Source organism: Chelonia mydas, chromosome 15 (assembly GCF_015237465.2).
Source record: "Chelonia mydas isolate rCheMyd1 chromosome 15, rCheMyd1.pri.v2, whole genome shotgun sequence".
Lineage (NCBI taxonomy): Eukaryota > Metazoa > Chordata > Testudines > Cheloniidae > Chelonia > Chelonia mydas.
Window position 1 is genome coordinate 10,919,620 of NC_057856.1, and position 24,857 is coordinate 10,944,476.

Here is a 24,857-nt window from a genome sequence, read left to right on the forward strand (position 1 = left end):
ACAACTACCCCCTCCAAGCCCAAGAGGCCACGATCTAAGTGCCAAGTGTGAGCTGCCCCTGGTCAGTCTCCATGATCCCAGAGTTGTCAGGGCCATGGAGGGGAGATCAAGAGTGTGTGCATGTCAGAGGCTCAGGAAGGATTTACCTTCCTGCGATTCCAATTGCTTGTTTTCTATCAGGGGAAAATCCCTTTTGACAGCCTGGGCGGAGAGCTTCTAATTCCCGTCTACGGCTCATTTTTCACTTCAATCCCTCAGCGAAAGGATTTTAATGCTTGATGGATTCAAACTAAATTATTTCTGTTACTGTGGCTTTGCAAAAGCCTCTAGGATGTGTGTGTATGCAGGGGAGGAGGGCTGGGGCTTGTTTTTGTTACATTCCAATAAGCCCCCTCTCCAAGGGAAATACAGTTCATTTCTTCATTTAGGAGCTTCTTACTGGTGATCCCTCTCATGTTGTCTTTCTGGCTCTTAGATCACAGCAGTGCCCATAGAAGAGCTGCCATTTCAGGGGCAAATCAGTGTCCCTTTCCTCTGCTCCACACCAGTATTTCTAGTACAAATTTCTACAAAAATAAAACAACCATCAGGATGTGCTCCAGGAATGGCACTGGAGTAGTGGTTGGCTGGGTGGACATGTGCATCTTCCACAGCCCTTGCCTCTCATAACAGGACTCTTTGCAGGGAACGGGGAAGTGGCACTGGTTATGTGACTAGCAATTACAGCCTGGTACATGGCATCACCTTAGCTGAGTTCTATTCCTATTTCTGCCATTGACTCACTATGTGACCATGGGCAGGTCATGTCCTCTCCTGTGCCTAAGTTTCTCTTACTGTAAAATAGGGATCATGATGTCTGTCTCACAGCAGGAGCAGTGGTTGTGAAAATTAATCCATGCTTCTAAAGTGTTTTGAGATCCTCAGATGCGTGGGACTATAGAAGGGGAAAATATTGTTATTTATTCCAGTCCCAGGTTCTCCCATCAACAAAAGTCACTATAGGGAACGATGAAGGGGCACTGCCTGTGAGAGAACTTGTTCCAGGCCCAGACTTTCCCAGCGGGAGGCTCTCTAGGGAATTGTATAGCCACAAAGGCTATGGAGAAGCTCAGAGCTCCTGCAGTCCCGGTGTGTCCCAGAAGGTGACACTAAACTGGGAGGAATGGTAGATACGCTGGAGGGTAGGGATAGAATACAGAGGGACCTAGACAAATTAGAGGATTGGGCCAAAAGAAATCTGATGAGGTTCAACAAGGACAAGTGCAGAGTCCTTCACTTAGCACACAAGAATCCCAAGCACTGCTACAGACTAGTGACCGAGAGGCTAGGCGGTAGCTCTGCAGAAAAGGACCTAGGGGTTTCAGTGGACGAGAAGATGGATATGAGTCAACAGTGTGCCCTTGTTGCCAAGAAGGCTAACGGCATTTTGGGCTGTATAAGTAGGAGCATTGCCATCAGATCGAGGGACGTGATCATTCCCCTCTATTCAGCATTGGTGAGGCCTCATCTGGAGTACTGTGTCCAGTTTTGGGCCCCACATTACAAGAAGGATGTGGAAAAATTGGAAAGAGCCCAGCAGAGGGCAACAAAAATGATTAGGGGGCTGGAGCACATGACTTATGAGGAGAAGCTGAGGGAACTGGGATTATTTAGTCTGCAGAAGAGAAGAATGAGGGGGGATTTGATAACTGGTTTCAACTACCTGAAAGGTGGTTCCAAGGAGGATGGATCTAGACTGTTCTCAGTGGTACCAGATGACAGAACAAGGAGTAATGGTCTCAAGTTCAGTGGGGAGGTTTAGGTTGGATATTAGGAAACACCTCTTTCACTAGGAAGGTGATGAAGCACTGGAATGGGTTACCTAGGGAGGTGGTGGAATCTCCTTCCTTCGAGGTTTTTAAGGTCAGGCTTGACAAAGCCCTGGCTGGGATGATTTAGTTGGGGATTGGTCCTGCTTTGAGCTGGGGATTGGACTAGATGACCTCCTGAGGTCCCTTCCAACCCTAATATTCTATGATTCTATAAGGCATCTGTTGGGTAAGTAAAATACATTTTCAAAATGAAATCAGTACTATTTGCCCAATTATAACGTGATACAGAGTAGAAGTACTTGTGGCACCTTAGAGACTAACCAATTTATTTGAGCATAAGCTTTCGTGAGCTACAGCTCACTTCATCGGATGCTGTAGCTCACGAAAGCTTATGCTCAAATAAATTGGTTAGTCTCTAAGGTGCCACAAGTACTCCTTTTCTTCTTGCGAATACAGACTAACACGGCTGTTACTCTGAAACCTGTGATACAGAGTGGCATTTCTCTGGTAATAACGACAAGCTGAGGCCATCAGAGGTGCTGTTTCCTGGACAGTGGCAGGAGAGATGGCCTGGTTTCTAGGGGAGATGATTGTCTGCTCATTCGAACACTCTGTGGAAGATTTTTTCTTTCTTTCTTTTTCTTTTATATATATAGAGAGAGAGAGAAAGAGAGAGAGTGAGTAAATAAAATGACCACAGACTGCACATGCCTAAGAGAAGGAAGACGTCCTAGTCTCTCCTCTCCTCTCTCCCAGTTTTTCCTCTTTTTTGTTGCTTTGTCTCATGACCTCTGCATAGGTTTTTGCATTGATGCTTGAGATTTCTCCCCCTCTGCCCCGCCAAAGATATCACTTCCCAGCACCTCGTTTGCCTTTGATCACAGCCTTGCAGATGGCTCTGACATTGTGTGCATTCCCTACAGCAGTGCAAAGCCTTAATCCTTTTAATAGCTGGAGGTTTTCAGTTTAAGTCATTTATTAATATTCATTCTTAATTGTAAAGCATTTTAGTGACATCTGAAAATCTGTCTTACGTAATGTCCTTATTCACACTTGAGTCCTTCAGATCTGGAGTGCCAGGAAATAACTCCCTCTCTCTTTTGATCTCCCCGTTCTGTCATTAGTCCTTGTGCCTTTAATACACAAAGTCATTAAAAACATACAATACATTTCAAGTGTTTAAGCTCAGTTAATGTATATTTAAAAAAAAATCCTACTGTATTATGTGGAGTGTAATTTGCTGTCATGTTTGCATTTAAGTGCTGCAGCAGTCAGCAACAGGAGTAGAGTAGAAGACTCCATAAAGTCTTCTAGGGATCTTGTTATGCAGATCTAATTCACCTGGGAAGACTTCATTTAATACTGTGAAGTATGCTATAGAAAACTATGAGATAGAAGATTTTTCACAAATTCCTGAGTGTTGCTAACTTTCTATATGCAACAGCTCTTGGGAATGGGAGTAAGTGATAGAGAACCTACGACTTTTAAATGGACACAAATTAGACGTCAAGAATTATAACATTCAAAAACCAGTTGGAGAATTCTTCAATCTCTCTGGTCACTCAATTACAGACCTAAAAGTGGCAATATTACAACAAAAAAACTTCAAAAACAGACTCCAATGAGAGACTGCTGAATTGGAATTAATTTGCAAACTGGACACCATTAAATTAGGCTTGAATAAAGACTGGGAGTGGATGTGTCATTACACAAAGTAAAACTATTTCCCCATGTTTATTTTCCCCCTTACTATTCCTCACACGTTCTTGTCAACTGCTGGAAATGGCCCACCTTGATTATCACTACAAAAGGTTTTTTTTTTTCCTCTCCTGCTGGTAATAGCTCACCTTACCTGATCACTCTTGTTACACTGTGTATGGTAACACCCATTGTTTCATGTTCTCTGTGTATATAAAATCCCCCTACTGTATTTTCCACTGAATGCATCTGATGAAGTGAGCTGTAGCTCATGAAAGCTTATGCTCAAATAAATGTGTTAGTCTCTAAGGTGCCACAAGTACTCCTTTTCTTTTTTAGAGAGTTAGGGATCCTGGGGACTAGGAACCAATAGCTCACTTATTTTTAATAGATATTCCAGCAAGGCACTGAGCCGGGGAAAGGATCCTAGCTGGTCCAGAGTCATAATGAGCCTTGTTCAGTCTGAAGTTCTTAGATCTGCTTTGAACTCCCTGAAGATGATTATTCCTTTCCTGACTACAGTACTGAGTCTAGTTGGTTCAGTTAGCTGCCGGCCTTTTCCAAATGTCAATTGCAATGTTTGCATCTTTTAGTGAGTGCTTAAAGTAGTCTTTAAAACCAAATACTGGCCTATTCACTGATGTGAACCTTCCTGTAGCTGATTCGGAGACTTTCTTTAGGAGACAGGCCCAGAGCACTTTCAAACATTCCTTACTCAGCATAGTTGAATAACAGCAGCAGTTGGTATCTTTGATTGAAAATCTGTTCTTACCAGATTTGTGGCCAAATTCTGCAGGTTTAAGTTGTTTGCATGAGCTTCTGTAAAGCATCTGAATATTTGGGTGTGTAGGGAAACTAGACTTGAACTCCAAGAGTTTGATCCTTCTCTCAATTACACTGGTGAAAATCATGAGTAATTCCATGGAAATCATTGGAAGCAAGTTGGTGTGAGATCAGTATCAGGCGTCTTAATCTTAGTGTCCCATTATTAGTCCATGGGGGACACTACTATGTCATTGCAGAGCCGCCTCCTTCCCTTTTAAACTAGATAGTTCAAAACCAGGCTGTTGTTTCCTCTGAGCAAAAGACTCCACCACTAAAACTTGTTTTCAGTAGGATGCTGTCAGATTAAGTTTGGCTCAAATCTAGGTGGTGTGTAGGGAGGAAAAAAACTTTGATAAGACCTGAAACCAAGATAATTGTTTCTATTAAATTAAAAATTAAGTAAAGTCCAGTGGAAACAGTGTTGTGAGTTTTTAAAGAAATAAACAACACCATCCTTTGTTCACAATCCAAACCTTGCTGCATAGAGATAGTACATGAGAAACTGAAAGTGAAGCTGACTTGAAACTGACTAGATACCCAAAGTGAAGTTACTGCCCTTTTCAGTTCATTGTACAGCCTGAAAGAAATGCAAAGAGTAGACAAAGAGCATTCATGCTAAATTAGATTTTGAAAATTATTTCAGTTTTCATACACTGGTGTTATTAATAACTAGATAAATTTGAGAAGTGAGCTTGAACATCAAATCTGAACCGCTTCCTTCATCCCAGCTTGGAAAAGGATGGGGGTATAGATCTGGACCTATTCCTATATTTTTAGGGTCAGGATCACAAAAAAACAAAACAAAAGGAGCCTAGTTTCTTGCATCTGGCTTGGATGCTGCCCAAGAAGACAGGGAAAAAAATCGTTTCCGAAGCCGCAATACTTAATACTTTGTACTTAAATAGAAATCCTTAAATAGAAATCAAATGGTTTCAAAACACTTCAGAAAAGTGGATAAGTGTAACTACCTACTTTACATATAAAGTAACCAAGGCACAATGAGATGAAGGGGCCGATTGTTATAGGTGCCACTCAGTATGAGAAAAGATGTCAGCATCTGGCCTCAACTGTCTCAGATAAAGTCACAGGGGATCAGAAAGGGGACTAGAACCCAGGTGTCCTGACTTTCAGCCCCCATGCTGTATCCACTAATTTGTGCTACCTCGAAAAAAATAGGGAGGTGATTTTTGCCATTGCAGGTAACTTTGAGCACCTGTGTCTTATCTTCTTACTAAGATCAAATGTGGCCTGTTTGTAGTATTTTCATCTAAAACATGCTCTACTATACAGTCCCAGATAAAACAGCTACTCTTTCCATATGTGCTAATTTGCCCCTGTAAAAACTTGTCTCCTTGCCTTATGGAAAATTACTGTAGAGTTTAATAGAAATGAAACCAAGACATTTCTCTATGTAGTTAGTAAGGTTCTATAAAAATTGGTTTGAAAAACCCTATAAAATGTAATAGAAAATGACAGCCTTACAATGGAGGGTTTTTTAATCATCCTGTGGAATTTAATCGAGGATGCTATCCCTGCTAAAGAATTCCATAGCGTGGTTCAGAAAACATCTATACTAAGGTTACTATTTTCTATTCAATTCTATAGGACTTGTCCATAAAAGTAAGGGTCCTTCATTCTAATCCAATCCAACCCCCTAGAGGCATGTTAGGAAGTTGAACTTCATTTCTGTATCATGCAGTTTCCATCAGAAATGGAAGTACCTCACACCAATACTTTGTGAACATTTTTTTGGTTTTGTTTTGCCTGCTAGGATTTGTAACCACCCCACTTTCCGTCCATTTTGACAAGCTGCTGGCACAGTCACTCTGTGCTGCTGTGTATGTGAATTTGTGACATTTGAGAATGCACTAACACCTGGTTCCTTGTTCTTCACCTTAAAAAATCCACCGGAATCAGCAGGTGTTCAAGATTTATTTTAGGCCTACAAATGGGGCACAAAATATGCCTAGTGCACGGGGATGTAAGTCAGGAGACCTAGATTCTATTACCAGCTCCTCTGCTGTCTTGGTATATTTGCTGGACAAATCATGTCACCGTCCCGTGCCTCAGCCTCCCCATCTGTAAAATATGGATAATTACTCTTACCCTCTTTTGGAAAGTGTGTTGTCATCCTGGAAGATGTAGTAAGTACTCTGAGCTGGGTTGTAGTCCCTAAAAAAGATTTTTTGCTTTTTGCCCAATATTTCTTAATGCAATCCTCTTTATTGTTCAGTTTGTGCTCTAGTATATAGGATTCAGTGAAAGCTCAGTTAAGTGACATGGGATTTAAATTCCCAGGGAACAGGGAGCCAAATAAGAGCAAATCTCATACCAAATTCAGGTTTATTTGTCTATCACAAGATTCAGTCTATTAACATCATTACTAATTATTATAACAATTTCCAGTTCTATAGCACTTTTCACTCTGAAAGATCCCAGTTCTCTTTTCACACTGTATATCTAGAGATCTTTCTCCCACCACTGAAATGCAGCCATCTTTGAGGTGGGACACCATAAGCGTTCTGTATTTATAACGCTACTGTAGGAGAAGTGAGCAACGACTTCAGTTGAAACTGAAGGGTAAGTTAGGCTGAATGGCTGATCTTCAAAGTTATTTAAGTGCCTAACTGTCATTGAAATTAATGGTAATTAAGTATTGAAATAACTGAGATTCTGGGCTAATTAACTGTTCAAGCTATTATTTGCCTAGGAAATCAGGGTAGTACTCAAACTCTTGCAAAAATATTATTGGGTCTTTTAGTGACTATGAATCCTCCGTGCCTTTGTGTTATGTTTCAGGTACAAGATGATACCTCCAACAGCACAGTGCCCCCTAGCAGTGTGGTAGGGTATTGGTTCAGCATTGACTCAGAGGAAAGGGGGCTATCTGCTGGTCTCAAACTTTTCATATTATGACCAGCATTTGGGGTTTTTTTGCCTTCCTCTGCAGCATATGGGTGTGGGTTACTTGCCAGGATTATCTGGGTATATCTCATTTAATCATTTCCTTGCCATTGCAGAGGCCTCAAGCACTGGCGTATCTCGGTTTTTCCTATTCCCTCCTATTCTCTCCCTGTAAAACATAATAGTCTAGTTTTTTATGGGTCTCGTTTACTTTGGTCTCATTCCGGTTGTTGGGTTTAGTGTGCGGGTGGTCGTGGTGGCCTGTGCTATACAGGAGGTCAGACTTGGTATAGTGGTCCCTTCTGGCCTTGAACTCTATGATTCTGTGTTCGGGTTCCTAAAGTTAGGAACCTAAATTCATATTTAGGTACCTAAGTAAAAGTGACCTGATTTTCAGAGGTGCTGAGCTACTGCAGCTTGTGTTGATTTCTGTGGGAGTTGCAGGTGCTCAGCACCTCTGAAGATTAGGCCACTTTTCCTTAGGTGCCCTAGCCAAGATTTTTACATATATCATTCTAACAGCCAAGTTTGATAGTTTTGACCTGAGTCACCAGCACCACCTCTTGCAATCCCCTGGGATTGCCTTAGACAGCTCTCAAGATCTAAACAGACTTAAACGTGCTTAGTGTATGTGAATTAGGTCCTGATCCTGCAAGAATTTAAGGATCAGGATCCTAATCAGATTCCAGCCTAAGGTAATGAAGCTTCAAGCTATGGTGATTTATCCTCCTCCCCACAGTGAACAGGGTAAAGCTGAAGCTGGTCAGTGTATGTCCATATTTTCAGACTCATGTTTTCATTTCTGTTTATTGGCTGTATGTGCCAAATTGTCTCTCCAGAACTATGTTCTAATCACACCTTGTTGGCTTTGTACCATTAGCTATGTTCATTATGTAAAATCTTTGCAACGAAGGGAGAACAGCCATCCTGGAGCCTGGAGATAATGAGTGAATCACTCTGGCCAATCCAAGCTGAGTTTGAGTTCAGGGTATTTATTTTACACCCTTAGCTCTTTTGCTGTAATAACTGAGTCCCCCCTGCAGAGTCATGATGGCAGCTCATGTTTTAGTTGTTATACTGGAGAGACCAATGGATGAAAAGGAGCAACTGCTTGTGTCCTAATTTCCCAAACACCTGGCAGGGGATGGCAAGATGAAATGGCACAAGAATCTGTCATCATCTGCAAATGGCACACACATGGACACTTCATTCCCAGCGAATCCTGAGTTGCAGAAAAGAGCCTTTTCCCATCATAAGGTCGAAAGGTGTCCTCTACCAAGGATGGACAGGCTGCAGCAAAGGTCAGCGTGCTAGGCTATAAGTAAAGGCAATAGCAGTCACCTCAGACCTTCCCCAGTGCAAATCCTTGCTCCCACTCCATCCCTCAAGAGACCCTCCAATACAACCCCTCAATGTCTGGTAAAATAGGGTCTGATAAATTTTTCCTGGATGGCACATATTAAAAATATGCCAAGGCAGGCAGAAATGGAAGACATTTACCACATAGGCAGGGATACGTTCACCTCTGCTCAGTTCAGCTCAAGAGTCCACCTATCTCTCTGAAAAGAGGGCACTGCTCATGTGACCCAGGTGCCGTTTTAGCCCTTCCTCTCTTTCCTTCAGGGGAAGAGATCACTCCATCACATGACCTGATTCCTTGGGACTGCCTCACTCTCCCACAGCTCTGTGAGCTCCCAGAGGAAGCAGGGTGTCTGGGAGATTTGGACTCATCCAGGAGAGATGCCTGGGAGAGCTGGGCTCATCTGGAAGGAGAGTATTGAGAGGTCTCTTGTGAAAACTTTTCCTCCCATGTTAATTGTTGTGCTCAATTTGAGCTAAAGATGAGCCAATTGATAGAACTTTCCTTCCCTATTTACTCTCTGGCACCAAATGGTTTTTTGCCCTGGGACTTCCCCTTGCCATCCACAGGCTGGCACCAGGTGTCCCTGCTAGAGCCATGTCAACACTGCTTTTATTTTTTTACATGGAGAATTCTTCTTTTTAACATAAGGACTCAGAAATCTACACCTTAATGTGCTGCCCCAGCTGCCATGTGGTTTACCCTTCCCTTTCCCAATGCCACAGAGAGCCCTGCTAGGTAGAGGTTGTGACGAAGTGGGACTGTTCTTAATGTTTCCTCTGAATGCTGTAGGGGTGCCTCAGTTTCCCCTAGGCATTTCTTAAGTCTCTAGGTGTTGGGATAAGGGGGTGTAATTGTTGCAGAGCAAAGGGCCTGTGTACATAAATGGCCTACACTCTGTCTCCTGGCAACTGATGGCCTTGGCCCTTCCCCCCTGCAAGGTGATAGCTAAAGGGTTAGAGAACAAAGGAATCAGGTGACCTCCTGACCCGGGAAAGGGACAAAGCCCAGAGAAGGAGGGGGTGGAGAGTGAGTCAGTTTGGGCTGGCTGGGAATGAGGAGTGAAGTGCAGATGTGGTTGTCTGTCTCACTGCCCCCCCACCCCCCAAAATGGACCCAGCTGAGGGGTCCTGTTCTCTGTACCTACAAGCTCTGTTTTAGACCGTGTTCCTGTCATCTAATAAACCTCTGTTTTACTGGCTGGCTGAGAGCCACGTCTGACTGTGAAGTTGTGGTGCAGGACCCTCTGGCTTCCCCAGGACCCCGCCTGGGCAGACTGGCTGTGGGAAGTGCACGGAGGGGCAGAGCATGCTGAATGCTCTGAGGTCAGACTCAGGAAGGTGGAAGCCGTGTGAGCTTTTTTGCCCTGAAGACAGTCTGCTCACAGAGAGGAGACTTCACCAGAGTCCTGACTGGCTTCATAGGGAGCAGTTTGAGAGCATTGCCCGGGGACTCCGTGAGAAGGTGCACTGTGAAGTGGATCACAGTTTGGTAGGGAACAGGTCTGGCTAGAGGAAGGACCACAGTTAGCCACTTTGAGTGCAGAGTGCATGGATCTGCAGGGCCAACCCAGCTTTAAGGACTGAGTTAATTCTCTTCCCAGCCTCTAGGGCTGGAGCTGGGTCTGTAAGAGGGAGTTCAGAAGGATGCAGCTCTAGGAAGATTTCTGGGTTTGTTACGGAACTGAGTTGGGGTGGGCTGCTGCTTCTCTGGAGCTTGGGTGAAGTTAGGCCTTGCTCTTTGGCCCAGGGAAGCCCTGCTGTATTTGTCCCTTAGAGGGGCAGGGCATTTCTTAAATTTCCTTTTCTGCTTGGTGTGGCCAACTGAAAAGATGTTTAAAGTAAATTGATATGTGCAATATCATCTCTTGCTCTTAGTGGCCTATCATGCTAGCAACAAAGGGCCCTAGCCATGCAAAGGTCTGCATCTTTCCCTACCATCATCATGACAAGAAACGCTGTTTGCCCCTGTATCTTTCTCCTTCACCCCATTGAAGATTGCTCCCATCTGCCATGTCCCCACTGTCCTGCTAGAGAGGCACAACCTGATTCTACCTCTGACAGGCCCTGCAGCATCACTCCCCCCACCTCCCCATTAGCTAAGAGGACAAGACAGAACGTCACTTTCTCTCTTGCATATTTTCCCCTCCTCCTCTTCTCTCCTCTCTCTCAATCATTCTTGGTTCTTTCACACTATCTCTGTTTCCTGTAGGTTCTCTTCTCTCTTGTAGGCTGCTGTCTCTGTCCTTTCATCTCTGCCTCCACTGAGATTGCTAAAGCCCTCTTTCTTTCCCATCCCTCTCCAGAGTCCCCATAGGGCCACTTGTGCTCCTTTCCTCTTCAGAGTTATTTGATTGCAGAACCCAGTCCTCTCCTGTCTGTTTGCTGCCCTTCATCTAGTGCTGGCTGAAGTGAGCTTTCTGTTCCCAGTGACACTGCATGTGAAGTAACCAGAGTGGATCTGAGCACAGGGATTACAGCCAGAACAATAATGCCTTTGTAATGCTGTGGGGATTATTCTTCTCCTATGGAGTAAGACCTGAAGAGCAACGCCACATCGTCAAGCAAACAGAACCTCCAGCTGTCAGTTCTATAGCTCCCTTTAGAAACAGACACGTGGTTGGCCAACTGCAGTTCCCCTGAAAGCAGACACTTGGCACCCTTGTTCCCATTGAAACACACTGTGATTCTGCATCATCATTTGACAGAGACAGCGACATGGTAGAGGATGTGATGGGCCTTCTTTTGCCATGGAACAAGTCCCCTCTCTAGCAAGCAGCTCTGCCTAGTCCACCTTTGCTTTCAGTTTGTTCATCCTTCTCACTCCTTCTTCCTTTGATGGATGATTCCATAATAAAATGACCTTCTGGAAGAAAAAAATCTCTTCTAATTTCTATCCTATCCCCTACTTCTTGAACTTCAGTTCCTACCCCTTTTCTGTACCAAAATGGGTCTCTGTAGGAGCCTTTCACTCACTCTTATCATGGTTAGATCCCCATAAAGGCAACAACTTTCAAGACTAAAACAAGTTCAGTTTCACCTCACTTTCCTCAGGAAAGGAATCCTTGTTCACAAAAATCCTCAGTAAATATGTTTCTACCATTATCATTTCAGAACGCCTTTTCAGTCGCAGCATATGAGCCAAATTCTGGTTCCATCTACATCAATGGCAAAATGCCCATTTGCTTGGCTGGGACCAGGAGTTGGTCTAGCATGTTTTGGAGTGATTCAGAGGCTATTTCATGAGCAACAGTGCTGGGTTCAGCACTCTACAGAGCACCAAGGAACTTACACTGTACGTTAACCAGCCAATACAGTTTGGATTTATAATGCCATAGCTGCTTGTCAGATATCCAAGCAGTGATTTATCCCTTTGTTTAAGGTAATGTCCTACCCTTGATCCCCTGGCAGGATGCCACTAATGGGTTTCACGGGGCAAGATGGGATCTTAATAAGAAGAGAGCGTTCATTGAGTGCACAAGGTTAGTGAGTGAGTTCAAAGCTAAAGCAGCCCTATGGAAGAAGGTCTGAATGTGAGAGTGGGAGAATGATAGAAAAGGAATGCTCAGAGAGGATAGAATAGGGGCTTCTGAGAGTCAGGACTCTTCTATTCCCAGCTCTGTCATTGACTAGCTATGTGACCTTGGGTAAAAGTAATTTTAATTTATCTGTGCCTAACGCTCTCCACATGTAAAATGAGGATGAGACCCGCCTGTCCCATACGTGTAGTTGTGTTTGTAAAGCACTTTGAGAAGTTCAGATGGAGGTGCTCCTGGAGAGCCGAGTGTTATAGTTTTCATAGAAGAAGGTAGTGTTTCTCCAAATGCAAGTGTAAGGAAGACAAGGACCAGGAAAATGTAATACTGCAGAAAGATCTATTCCAACAAATCACAAAGCCCATGGCCTCTCCTTCCTCAGGCATTTTGGGGCTTCACAGCTTGTCCTGGGGCATTTCTCACTCATCTCACTGTCAAGCAGTTCCTTAACAGGCCTGCTCCCTACGCTCTTTAATACAAACTGAAATGTGCTCTTTTGAGTTTCCTTTAGGACAGATAATACACCCCTAGTTCCTTTGAATCCTGCTCCATTTCTTCCAGGCCCTTTTCACTAGTGCTAAGGAGGGGCAAAAAGATTCAGATCCCAAGAGCAAAGAGCTTTTGATAATTGTTGTAAAGATTGGGCAGGATTTTTACCACCTACAGGCAATGCTGCATTCATAATTACCTGCTGGAATGGGACAGGCACCTTCGTGCCACCTGCTGACATTGAGATGCCTATGACTTTGGGAATGGAATGCCATCCCCTTTCTGGTTTAGTATCTGATTTTGAATTACACAGATAGATTTGACATTAGTTCCATCTCAGGAAGCAGTGAGTGTGCGTGTTATGTAATATAATCTTAGTGTCTCAAGGATTCTGTTCTGTCCTCTTTTGTACTGCCAGATGGCATAGAATATCCATTCTCTCTGGAGAGATGTTCATATACATTTAGCAGCTGGATTTTTGGTAGTTCACTCTGTAACTGGGCACTGTTGTTCCTTGGCATTTGGCTCCTGCAGATCAGCTAGCTCTTTAGTATTCAGTCGATGCCACACAGCCTCTTGCCTGACACTGAAATCCCAAGATTAAACTGTGTCTGCAAGAGGACATAAGTGAAGAACTTTAAAAGCAAATTTGAAAGGAGAGTCTAGTTCAGATTCTCCAAACATGTTCCTTCCCTGCTGAGACCCAGGCCTGGGTTAGTGAACAACAGGTGTTAGATCCATGCTCTTACTCTGTCCCCTTCTGCACTTGCTTCAGCTGCTGCCTGTTTCCTTGCTGCTCTGTTCTATAACATGGCTCTTAGGCTACATTGTTATTGACTCAGTTAGTGGAGCTGTTTCTTACCTTCATCCCTGAAATGTTCTCCAAAGTGATGAATCACACACCTGCATAAGTGACTCCCTTCCCACAAATGAGGCATCTGCTCAAAATTCTGCAGTGCTCAGTTGATTGAGACAGGGAACTATAACCCATCTGCTGGCAGTGACATCACCACAGTCCTCAGAAATAGCCCCAAGAACTTCATGCTTCTTCACAGCAAGCAATGTCAAATAGGACTCCAGTGGTGTGAACTTCCTCACAGCTGTGCGCCGTTAGTGCCAGCTGGGACTCTAGGAATGCCAACTTCTCTAAAAGCAGTACCACATCAATATCAGAACTCCAGCACTATGGGCTTCTCCAAAGCCCACCTAATGTCTGTATGAGTTCCTCATTATGGATTCTCATACCAGTGTGCTGTTTAGTGTGAGCTTCCTTGCAGAAATGTCTCTTCAGTATCCATGAGTTCTCCAGCTATAGTAGTTCCAGCGAGGACTCTGCCTCTCATACGTGTAACCATACTGCTTCTGGAGTGCAGTTCTAGTTTAATATTATAACATATGAACAGCCAGTTATACAAAAGGGCAGCTGGGCTATAATTAAGAGCTAGAATGACAGTGCAGATTTGAGCAGGAAATTGCTACTGGACAAGTGTCCTTATTACAATAACCACTATCACAGCTGGCACTAATTAGCCATAAAAACTGGACTCTTCTCTTGACCCTCGAGAGGGCTTGAAGCATATTGTGGGAGAATCTTGCACTGCAGCGGAACATGCTGGACCCGTTCTGTAGCTAAGCACCTTTGGTCTCCAGGACTGTTAATGAAACATAAACACAGCATGGAAAAGTTGGGGAAGGGGAGAGTGTGGCCTTTACTCACTGAGAACGTGTCTGATAGGAACATTTAGCTCTTATCTTTGTCCAACAACAACTGATTAAATTTTAAAGCCCCTTTTCAAACCTGTCACCCTTTGAGAATAATGTTGTGGGTTTGATTACAGTAACACTTGAGACACCAATTTCTTAGAAACAAACATTTCTTTATTTTTATAATCGCCCTGAACCAAGGCCCCAGATCCATTACCAGGCTTGCATCTGAGTTCACAGGAAGAAGCTATCTCTAAAAAAGTCTGAACAACTGACTCCAGCTCTCCTGAACTTTGAGAATATTGGGATTTGGATCAGGAATCTGAATCTCCACCTTTGGGAGTGTTTTGATCCAGGGATTTGTTCCTGTCAATTATACCAGTAAGAAGTTTGGATCCAGGCCTAAGATTCCAGGGATGTATTACTTAAGCAGTTTGAGCTACCTAAAAACAGTGCTCAGAAAGTGCCTGCTAAAACTCTGTGGAATGTGGAGTCCCCAATTGCAGTGCTAACCACCACTTCCATAGCTGTGACATCCTCACAGCAATGCACCAGTCGAAGCCATCACTACACCAACAGGGGCTTTCTCACAGCAGTGCATTCAACTCAGCTAGCACCCCAGCTGTGTGAGCTTCCCCACAGCAGTGCCCTGCCCCTGCCCTCTGCTGTGTGAGCTTCCCCACTGCAGTGCCCTGCCCCTGCCCTCTGCAGTGTGAGCTTCCCCACAGCAGTGCCCTGCCCCTGCCCTCTGCAGTGTGAGCTTCCCCACAGCAGTGCCAAACTTTATTTCTTATGCGTAGCCTGATTTAGTCCTCTTTCTGCTGTCCGCTTTCCTCTCTTCAAGTTCCTGCTCACAAAAGAGCTGGGCCAGGGCTGCTTGGAAACTTGACCCCCCTGCAAGTCAAGGCGGGGGCCGGTTACCAAGACAAGGGAAGGGGGCTAATGTGAAGCGTCCTTGGATGTTTATGGTGATGCTGATTTTCTGCCTGACACCGAACCGGCTCCCTCAGCCCCTCCTGGTGGGTGAGAGGGACGGATTCGGGTTTCAGGCGCTCGGACTCCCCTCCACGTTCACGCACCACCCGATCCCCAGTTAAAAATTCATGCAGCTGCCGCAGCGATCTCCATCCTCCCCGTGCCTGCTGGGAGCTGCAGACAGCGCAGCCCGGGCTGGGTGGGAGATGGCTGCTGCCCTCCGCATCCACCCGAGGGGAGCCGCTGAGCGCCGGTCGCCGCGGAGCGCCCGGCTTCTCCGCGCCCGCCTGGTCCCCCAGCGCCCCCGGGTCGGCTCCTCTCGCTGGGGAGGGGAGGAGGAGACTCAGCGCCTCACCTGAAGGAGCTGCGCGTCGGCACCTTGGAAGGCCAGCAAGGGGAGGGGGAGGCTGCTGCTGAGGAGACGGTGCCCTCCAGCCCCCTGCTCCCTGGCCGAGCCAGTGCCTTCCCAGGCCATTGTCTGAGCTGTCACATGGGCCGTGGTGCTGAATTTAAGCAGATTTCCGAAGGACATGCCACGAGCACTTCCTCCAGCCCGTGGGGACCGCCGGGCGGAGAGCTTCCCCCAGACACCCTCCTCTGCGAGCTTTGCGATGCGTCTGTAGCCTCCCCGAGATGAGCTCGCCCATTGCAAAGAGCGAATCCAAGACTTCGCTGCTGAAGGCAGGGGGGAGCCGGAGGGCTGCGGCAGGAGCGGAGCCCCAGCCCAGGAAGAGCCATGCCCGGGGCGGGAAAGGGCAACCCAGGTACCCAGCGCGGGAGCTGAGCCGCCAGGAGCAGCTCCATGGGGACCCCAGTTCCAGGAGGCCACTTTGCCACCCCGGAGTCAAGGAGAATGGAGTGAAGGGGCTCCAGAAGCAGTCACATGGACAGGGCGAGAGCCAGCCGGAGCCAGCAGAAGGAGGTCCAAGCAGAGGCAGCAGCAAGGCAGAAGCGAGGACCTCTAGGCATCATCACCATCGCCACTCTCAGCAGCAGCATCCCAGCCGGGACCAACAGCAGCCGCACACCCAGAGGGATGGGGAGGAGAGGGAGGAGGACTTTTTCTTTGGTCACAGAGAGGGGTCTAGCAGAGAGTCCCTAAAGCTCTCTGAAGGCTCGTCACCTCTGTCCAAATCCAGCAGCAAGTACTCCACCAAGTCCAACAGCAGCGACAGGTCCGGGGAGGCAGATCCCCTCTTCCACCAGCTGCACCCCATCCTCAGCTCCGTCTTTGGCCAGGTAAGGACCAGAGTGTCTCACACCCGCCCAGCACCCGCGTCCTTCTGCCCCTTTACACATCTTTGGCTTGCCGGCTCAGAGCCCTCCTGTGCTTTAGAGATAAGCTCGCAGCTATAAATGCACTGCTTCCTGGCTGCCTCTGCCAAACTTCTCTGAGCCATTTGCATCACAGTGGTGTAAAGTTAAAGGGGCGTCTTCCTTGCAATTGTGAACTAGGGTGCGTGTGTTTGTGTGGAGCGGGAAGGTTTGTACCGCGGACGGGCATGGCATAGGCTTAGGTGTGCGGACTGGGAGCTGGGTTTGCGAGTGTCTATTGATAAAGGGCGGCCGGGGGGTGGAATCTGTGCACTTTGTGTCTTCCCTAAGGAAAGAACAAACCCCGTCAGGTCAATGGCTTATAGGAAATCCCCACTGGGAGGCGGACGCTGCCGCAGCTGCCCTAGTCTGCTGGGTGACAAAGGGTTCTTCCTGGTCGGGTCTGCATGTGCTGCGCGGCGTGTGGCGCTCTGAGAGATATCGGGCACTTAATTCTATTTCATCCCAACACCAAAGTGAATCCCACTCCTCGCCCCATCCCCCTCTCTCCTTGGTTCTCTGAAAAGCCACTCTAGTCTTGGGGGAGGGAGTCAAAGAATCTGATCTGAAAAAGAAATGCAGATATTAGTCTTTCTCTCTCTCGCCCTTTCTTTTCTTTATATGTTTACTTCTCCTTAGGGTACATTTAGCTGCAATGAGAATATGACTCATTTATGATGGCAGAGCTGTCGGAAGAAGGGAGGGGGACAAAAAATCCTTCTGACCCAATTCTGAAACCCTCTCAGTCAGTGTGTTGAGAAGGAACAGATGCTTTCAGTGTTTGCAAGCTCTTTCTGTACAAAGCTGTTGTTTTTAGCTGCGCCTGGTAATGAAATGACCCCTGACAGGGCTACTCTTTAAAAGTGAAGAGGCAAAGGGAGCCTCACTTCCAATTTTCATTTAGAGCCATTATGGGATGTTACTGGGAAGTGTAATCTCCAGGAAGATTAATGTAACTGAGATCTCCCAGAAGCACAACTATAGATATAAACCAATAGCCTGAAGTGCTAAATTCCAGTACAGGGAGTGATCAGTGAAACCAGAATTAGGATTTGTGGTTTGTTTTATAGACAAAGTTGGCTTGGGAGGTTGTGTAGAAATGTCTAGTCAAGTTGGGGTGGTGGAGAGAGGAAGGGAGGAGCAGAACCTTAGTAGTCAAGAGCAAGGACAGTGTGCACCAGGTCTGTTTAGTTCAGTGGCAGAAAGTGCTGTCAACCTCTGATAACCTTGACTGCACTGAAGAAAATCAAACCTCACCTGTTCCCCTTTCCCAGGACTTTGCATAATCAACAATACTTTATTTGTTGGGATATTAATATTATTGTTGCAGTGGACTCAGAACTAGTATTTCTCTCCGCCCCACAAACAGGACAACAAAACTCAGGGATAAAATCTTTCAGTAGCAACATTCAGGGTCCTCATCAGTGCCAGTGCTAAATTAGGTGACAAAGAGCAATATGCCACCAGCATATCTGGAAATCTATTGGCTAAATTCTGTTCAGTTACATCTCTGCAACCTGGCTGACATCAGTGGAGATGTAACCGAGTGTGGATTTTAGCTCTGTAGCCCTGCATGGCCTCAAAGTATCAGAACCACAAAATAAATCCATGCCAGGGACGGGGTCCTCAACACAAAAGCCATTGTCTACCTAGTTTTGAATTGACCTTTTCCCACTGATGGAAACTGGCTGTGAATGGGCTCTTTATTATATCCGTGTTGCCTACCCACTTTCAGGTGTCACCACCTTCTACTGCATGCCATAAACTCTGCAAGATTTAGTCCCCCCAGTTCAATAATGCTGGCTTGCTTACAAGAAAGAAGGGCACAGATGAAATGCTGCTTCTGGCTCTTTTACCCAGTGCATAGCCCCTGTGCTTGTGAACAAACAGAGATGTTTCTTTCATAGCGTGGCATTCTGTATCTGTATCTGTCTGCCTCTTGCCTTCTCTGAAAGGATTTAGATGAAATGACCATTCAATGGATAATGTAAGACAGGAGTGTGGCATGGGTTGTAGTAGGAACATTTGGGAATGGGTGAACACAGCAGTGCAGGAATGCCCTGGTAGCTACAGCATGGAATGCAGAAATAGTTGGATGCAGGAGCACAGGCACAAAGTAAAGAAAATTGTAATTGTAAAGTTCAGGAATGGATGGAGACCTTAAGACAGCAGCAAGTGCAAGTTTTGTCATGGTAGTAGAAGAGATGGAGGCTGTGTCCCAGGAGTGGAGAAGTGAATGTTAGCAGTTGGATAGAAATGTGAGTTTGCAGTCGTAGGGGAGGACAGGAAAGTCTACCTATAGCAGCCCGTTTCAATCATGGGTGGATGCAGTGTCACAGGGGTGCAGTAATGCACAGGATTGCAGTATAGCGTTGCAGGAGCTGCAACACCCATTTATTATACACTGTCATTAGAAGAGAGCAACAGCACCATAGAGTAAACAGTTTCTTTAGTCCAGGAATTTCTAGCTAACACACCCAGCCCACTGTGTTGTTATCACACAGTGAGTTAAGCAGTTAAAATAAATTTTCAGTTACACATTAGCAGGGGAGCACAATGCTGCAGATTTACAGCAATGACAAAATATGATCCAGGAGCACCAGTATGTGTTTGATACACAAGAAAAACGTCCTGCTGTACTTACAGAGTGGTGCAATGATATGGCCGCGTATGCAGAATACTACAGTGGTACAATCAGGCCGGCAGAAAACGTTGCAGGGATGACTTCACACAGTATGTCATTATTGCTGTAGCCCTGTGCAATAGCAGCCCAGGACTCCAGAGTTGTGTCTTAGGCAGATAGATTTGTAACTGTAGAGAAAGAAACGAGAGCATGGACAGAAGTGCTATAAATATATAACTGGTATGCTAGCACAGCTATGTGGTGCATTGATGGTGTATGCTACAGGCTAATGCTAAGGCATGGTACTGTCAGGGTACGGTAATGCAGAAAGAAGTATTCTATTAACTACACTCAAGGTACATTGGTATTGTATATAGAGCAATAGTGCTATTTCAGTGCATCATACTATACTGTAGTAGTCCAGTGGTGCATGGATAAACAGATGTGGGGTGTTGTAATACTGTATCAGTATAAGCCACGGTGTCACATTAGGCTAATGACATATTACTGTGTTGGCTCTGTGGAGTAATACATAATATTATAAGAGCATTTTAGTGTGGTGCTTATGCTTGGGTGTTGTACAGCACCAGAACGACTTGATAGTACAGTACGGACAATGCAGTAACATCGTAACACAGTCCTGGGGCAGTATAAGGAAGTGATACTGGTGCAGCGTGTGCATATTTTGGCAGTTCAAGGATGGGATATTTGTGTAGTGTTGTAGCTTGGCAGCACAGTGGTGTAGCAGGTTGGCAGTCTAATGATGGAGTAATATAATATTGTAAAGGCACGACATCCAGTCTCATAGCAATTGCATTCAGTGTGATGTTAGCACAGGGCTGTGCCAGTCTGGCAGTGCAGTGTTGTAATACCATAAAACAGTGAGTGAGATGTTAATACAGTGCTGGAGGGGAGAATTAATGTGAATTAGTGAGAGTAAAATTAGTGCAGTATTATGGAAATACAATTTTGTACGGTGAACTTAATGCAGTGTTGTTATGGTCCAGGAGTAGTTTCTTAGAGTGACAGTGTAGTGGTGGAGATATTAGTGCAATGGTGCAATAATGCAGCTGGATGGTGGATACTAGTGCAGTGGTGGGGAAGACTGATCGTGGCAGGAGGATAGTGGTGCAGCAGCTTGCAACTGGGAGAGTGGTGCAGTAGTATGGCAGCCTGGTGTCCGATGTTGGAGCAGCAGCGTGGCAGCATGTTGCAGAGATGGTGGTGCAGTAGAATGGCAGCGTGGCAATGGGATGTTGCAGTGGCACAGAAGCGTGGCACAGTGATATTGGTACAGCAGTAATGTGGCAGCATGGCAGGAGAGATAGCAGTACAGCATTAGCATGACAGAGGGATAGCACTGCAGCGTTAGCATGGCAGCAGGGGTAGTGGTGCAGGGACAGCAGGGCAGAAGGGATAGCACTGCGGTGTTAGCGTGGCAGCAGGGATAGCAGGGCAGAACGGATAGCACTGCAGTGTTACTGTGGCAGCAGGGGTAGTGGTTCAGGGATAGCAGGGCAGAAGGGGTAGCACTGCAGTGTTACTGTGGCAGCAGGGGTAGCGGTGCAGGGATAGCAAGGCAGAAGGGATAGCACTGCAGTGTTACTGTGGCAGCAGGGATAGTGGTGCAGGGATAGCAGGGCAGAAGGGATAGCACTGCAGTGTTACTGTGGCAGCAGGGATAGTGGTGCAGGGATAGCAGGGCAGAAGGGATAGCACTGCAGTGTTACTGTGGCAGCAGGGATAGTGGTTCAGGGATAGCACTGCGGTGTTAGTGTGGCAGCAGGGGTAGTGGTGCAGGGATAGCAGGGCAGAAGGGATAGCAGTGCAGTGTTAGCGTGGCAGCAGGGATAGCAGGGCAGAAGGGATAGCACTGCAGTGTTACTGTGGCAGCAGGGATAGTGGTTCAGGGATAGCAGGGCAGAAGGGATAGCAGGGCAGTGTTACTGTGGCAGCAGGGGTAGTGGTTCAGGGATAGCAGGGCAGAAGGGATAGCACTGCAGTGTTACTGTGGCAGCAGGGGTAGTGGTTCAGGGATAGCAGGGCAGAAGGGATAGCACTGCGGTGTTAATGTGGCAGCAGGGATAAGGTGTAACTATAGCTTGGCAGCAGGGATAGCAGTCTAGGGGTAGCCTGATGGCAGGGAAAGGGGTGCATCATTTGTGTGTCAGCGGGGATAGCTGTCAGGGGTAACATCTCAGTGGGATAGCGGCAGTGCAGTAGCATGTCAGCAGGGACAGTGTTGCAGCAGTAGCATGGCAGGGATAGTGATGCAGTGGTAGTGTGCTCGCAGGACAGCAGTGCAGAAGTAGCCTGGCAGCAGGGATAGTGGTGCCGCAGTGGTGTGGCAGCTGGAGCCTGGCAGCAGGATAGCAGTGCAGCAATAGCCTGGTAGCATAGCAATGTAACAGTGTGGTGGCAAGGATAGCAGCGCGGTTGTAGCATAACTCCAATTCTTTCTTGTTTAGTTCTGTTGGCTCCACAGTACTGGCCCTTTGAGCAGAGCCTTTCCTGGAGTTTGCCATGCAATATTAATTTGTAAGTGATCCTGCCATGTGAGACCCGGCCGTTTTCAGAGCTGTTTTGCTTTCACGCCCTCCCTGGCTGTTAAATTTTTTAATGAAGTGATTTCCCAACACAGTTTTCTGTCAATTGCTTTCTAATAGCCTGGGGATCATGTGGGTCAGAGAAAGGCATAAGAGCCTATCAAATATTTACAGGGTCTGTCTTTAAGTGCCCAGGGCCAAAGGGCCTGTTGTATTTCCATCTGCAGAGGCCATGAGAGGCTTTATCTTTTTGGTGTCTGCAGTCCCACTCCTGGATCAGGTTTTAATTCTAGAGACCCAATGAACATTAAACAGGAGGAGGAGAAAGATCTTGTTTGCAGCCTCCTCTTTTCTTTTTCTTTCCCTTTCCTTGTCCATCTTCTTCCATCTCTTCAGAGTTTACTAGTAGAAGAGCAATGGAGTCAGGGTGCATCATGGATCAAACCAGAGTGAGGGGAACTAGCCCTGCTTATCAGGTGGTTGGGGTCCCAAGCTGTAGGGGTGAGTAACTGCCATAAGGAACGCTCTTCTCCAAAAGGAGCCAGAAACTTCAAGGCAAGAGAATATTTCCCAGCCACCCACAGAGAAGGAGTGAGCACTTTCTCCCTGTTCTCCACGTTATCCTGAGGTCCTTACTAAGGTAAAACTCTCGTTGACATCACTGGGAACTCTGAGTTCCTATTGATTTGAATGGGAGTGTTGCCTGACTAAGAACTGCTGCATCAGGCCCACAACTTAGAGCCCTCCAAGCAGAAACGCACAAGGATACTCTTCAGTCTGAATGACGAGAGAGAGAGTCATTTATATTTCAGTGATGGAAGTTTCCGGATCCCAGACTGTCTTACACAGATGTGTGTGAGTGATGGAGGTCCCTGTATGCTGTGTTGTGCTGTAGCAGAGGGGATGTCATTGTGTTGCAGTGATAGAGTCTCTTGGATGTAGTCCTAGGCTGTGCAATAGCAGAGATGAGCAGTCATGTCTCAATGTTTATGGTGAACTGAGGAGACTAGTTCTCACAGCTGCACATTTAGGATGTTAGATTCACATAATCTTTTGAGGGGCAGGGAATTTCTTCAGTGGGTCATAGTCCAGTCCCCACATTAGCACCGACTCCATTAAGTCTCCTTCCTAGCTGACAGGTTTCAGAGTAGCAGCCGTGTTAGTCTGTATCTGCAAAAAGAAAAGGAGGACTTGTGGCACCTTAGAGACTAACAAATTTATTTGAGCATAAGCTTTCGTGAGCTACAGCTATAGCTCACGAAAGCTTATGCTCAAATAAATTTGTTAGTCTCTAAGGTGCCACAAGTCCTCCTTTTCTTCTTCCTAGCTGATTAAACACTGAACTTGGGTGCACAGTTTAACACAGAATAAAACAGAAGAGGGAAGCATAATTTCCTCTCCAGCTGCTTTTTTCTGACTGGACTATTATTGTTGCTGCATTTATTGTGGTGTCTGTGAGGTCCTGTTTGAGACATAGAAGTGGGTATCCAGAGTGAGCCCAGATGCAGAGAAACGATCAGTTCTGAGACCAGAATGTTAAACTACAGAGGAGAGGGAATGAAACAGGATGTTGGTATAAAGACAACTCTGAAATCCTAACCATGGGTGCCTGGTGCAGAATCAGAGGATAGGAAAGAGTTGGATCCCAGGCCCAGAATGCAGGTCCCGGTAGCCTAGAGCAAACCTGCAGAAGGCAAACAGATGGTTTTGACACAGACATCTAGCATGAATCCAGTGCTGTGACTCTGGTTTCAGGGGAAGGGTCAGGATTGTGATCCAAGGAAGGTCTATACCAAGGGACCCTGTTCTCGGCTTCATTTTCCTACACCAAACATTTCCTCTCTGCCCCATTCCACTCTTGGGACCCTCCCTACTTTCTGTCCCTGAGGGACCCTTCCACTCCCTTCCAGGGGACCCTGCCTTTTATGGGACTTTCCAGTGAGGGAGGTTCTACTCTGTCAGTGTCACCAAGGCGCCCTCTGCTGCTGGCCAGCAGAATTCACTACAGTCTCAGTGGCAGATTTCAGAGTAGCAGCCGTGTTAGTCTGGATCCGCAAAAAGAGCAGGAGTACTTGTGGCACCTTAGAGACTAACAAATTTATTTGAGTATAAGCTTTCGTGGGCTACAGCCCACTTCAGCAGATGCATAGAATGGAACATATAGTAAGAAGATATATATATATATATACATACAGAGAACATGAAAGGGTGGAAGTTGCCATACCAACTCTAAGAGGCTAATGAATTAAGATGAGCTATTATCAGCAGGAGGAAAAAAAAAACTTTTGTAGTGATAATCAAGATGGCCCATTTCAGACAGTTGACAAGAAGGTGTGAGGATACTTAACATGGGGGAATAGATTCAATTTGTGTAATAACCCAGCCTCTCCCCGTGTCTATTCAAGCCCAAGTTAATGGTATCTAGTTTGCAAATTAATTCCAGTTCAGCAGTTTCTTGTTGAAGTCTGTTTTTGAAGCTTTTCTGTTGCAAAATTGCCACCTTTTAGTCTGTTACTGAGTGACCAGAGAAGTTGAAGTGTTCTCCTACTGGTTTTTGAATGACAGGTTTCAGAGTAACAGTCGTGTTAGTCTGTATTCGCAAAAAGAAAAGGAGTACTTGTGGCACCTTAGAAAGTAACCAATTTATTTGAGCATAAGCTTTCGTGAGCTACAGCTCACTTCATGATTCCTGATAGGTTTCAGAGTAGCAGCCATGTTAGTCTGTATTCGCAAAAAGAAAAGCAGTACATGCATCCGATGAAGTGAGCTCTAGCTCACAAAAGCTTATGCTCAAATAAATTGGTTAGTCTCTAAGGTGCCACAAGTACTGCTTTTCTTTTTATGATTCCTGATGTCAATTTTGTGTCCATTTATTCTTTTGTGTAGAGACTGTCCGGTTTGGCCAATGTACATGGCAGAGGGGCATTGCTGGCACATGATGGCATATATCACATTGGTAGATGTGCAGGTGAACAAGCCCCTGATGGCATGGCTGATGTGATTAGGTCCTATGATGGTGTCACTTGAATAGATATGTGGACAGAGTTGGCATCGGGCCTTGTTGTAAGGATAG

General features: G+C 46.0%; 1 protein-coding gene across 7 annotated transcripts in view; it reads left to right on the forward strand.

Moving 5' to 3' along the window:
- CABP1 (calcium binding protein 1) overlaps positions 1 to 24,857 on the forward strand; it is a 57,742-nt gene that overhangs the window by 9,405 nt on the left and 23,480 nt on the right. For 2 of the 7 annotated variants that reach the window (XM_043529434.1, XM_043529435.1), the window contains exon 1: positions 15,492 to 16,540. The exons of 1 other annotated variant lie outside the window; for it this stretch is intronic. In XM_043529434.1, the coding sequence (XP_043385369.1) occupies positions 15,935 to 16,540 (606 nt within the window). In that variant the 5' untranslated portion in view covers positions 15,492 to 15,934. Of the gene's footprint in view, positions 1 to 15,422; positions 16,541 to 24,857 lie in introns of those variants that run through there. 4 more of the 7 variants (XM_043529436.1, XM_037879161.2, XM_037879160.2 and 1 more) reach the window with 3 other exon arrangements.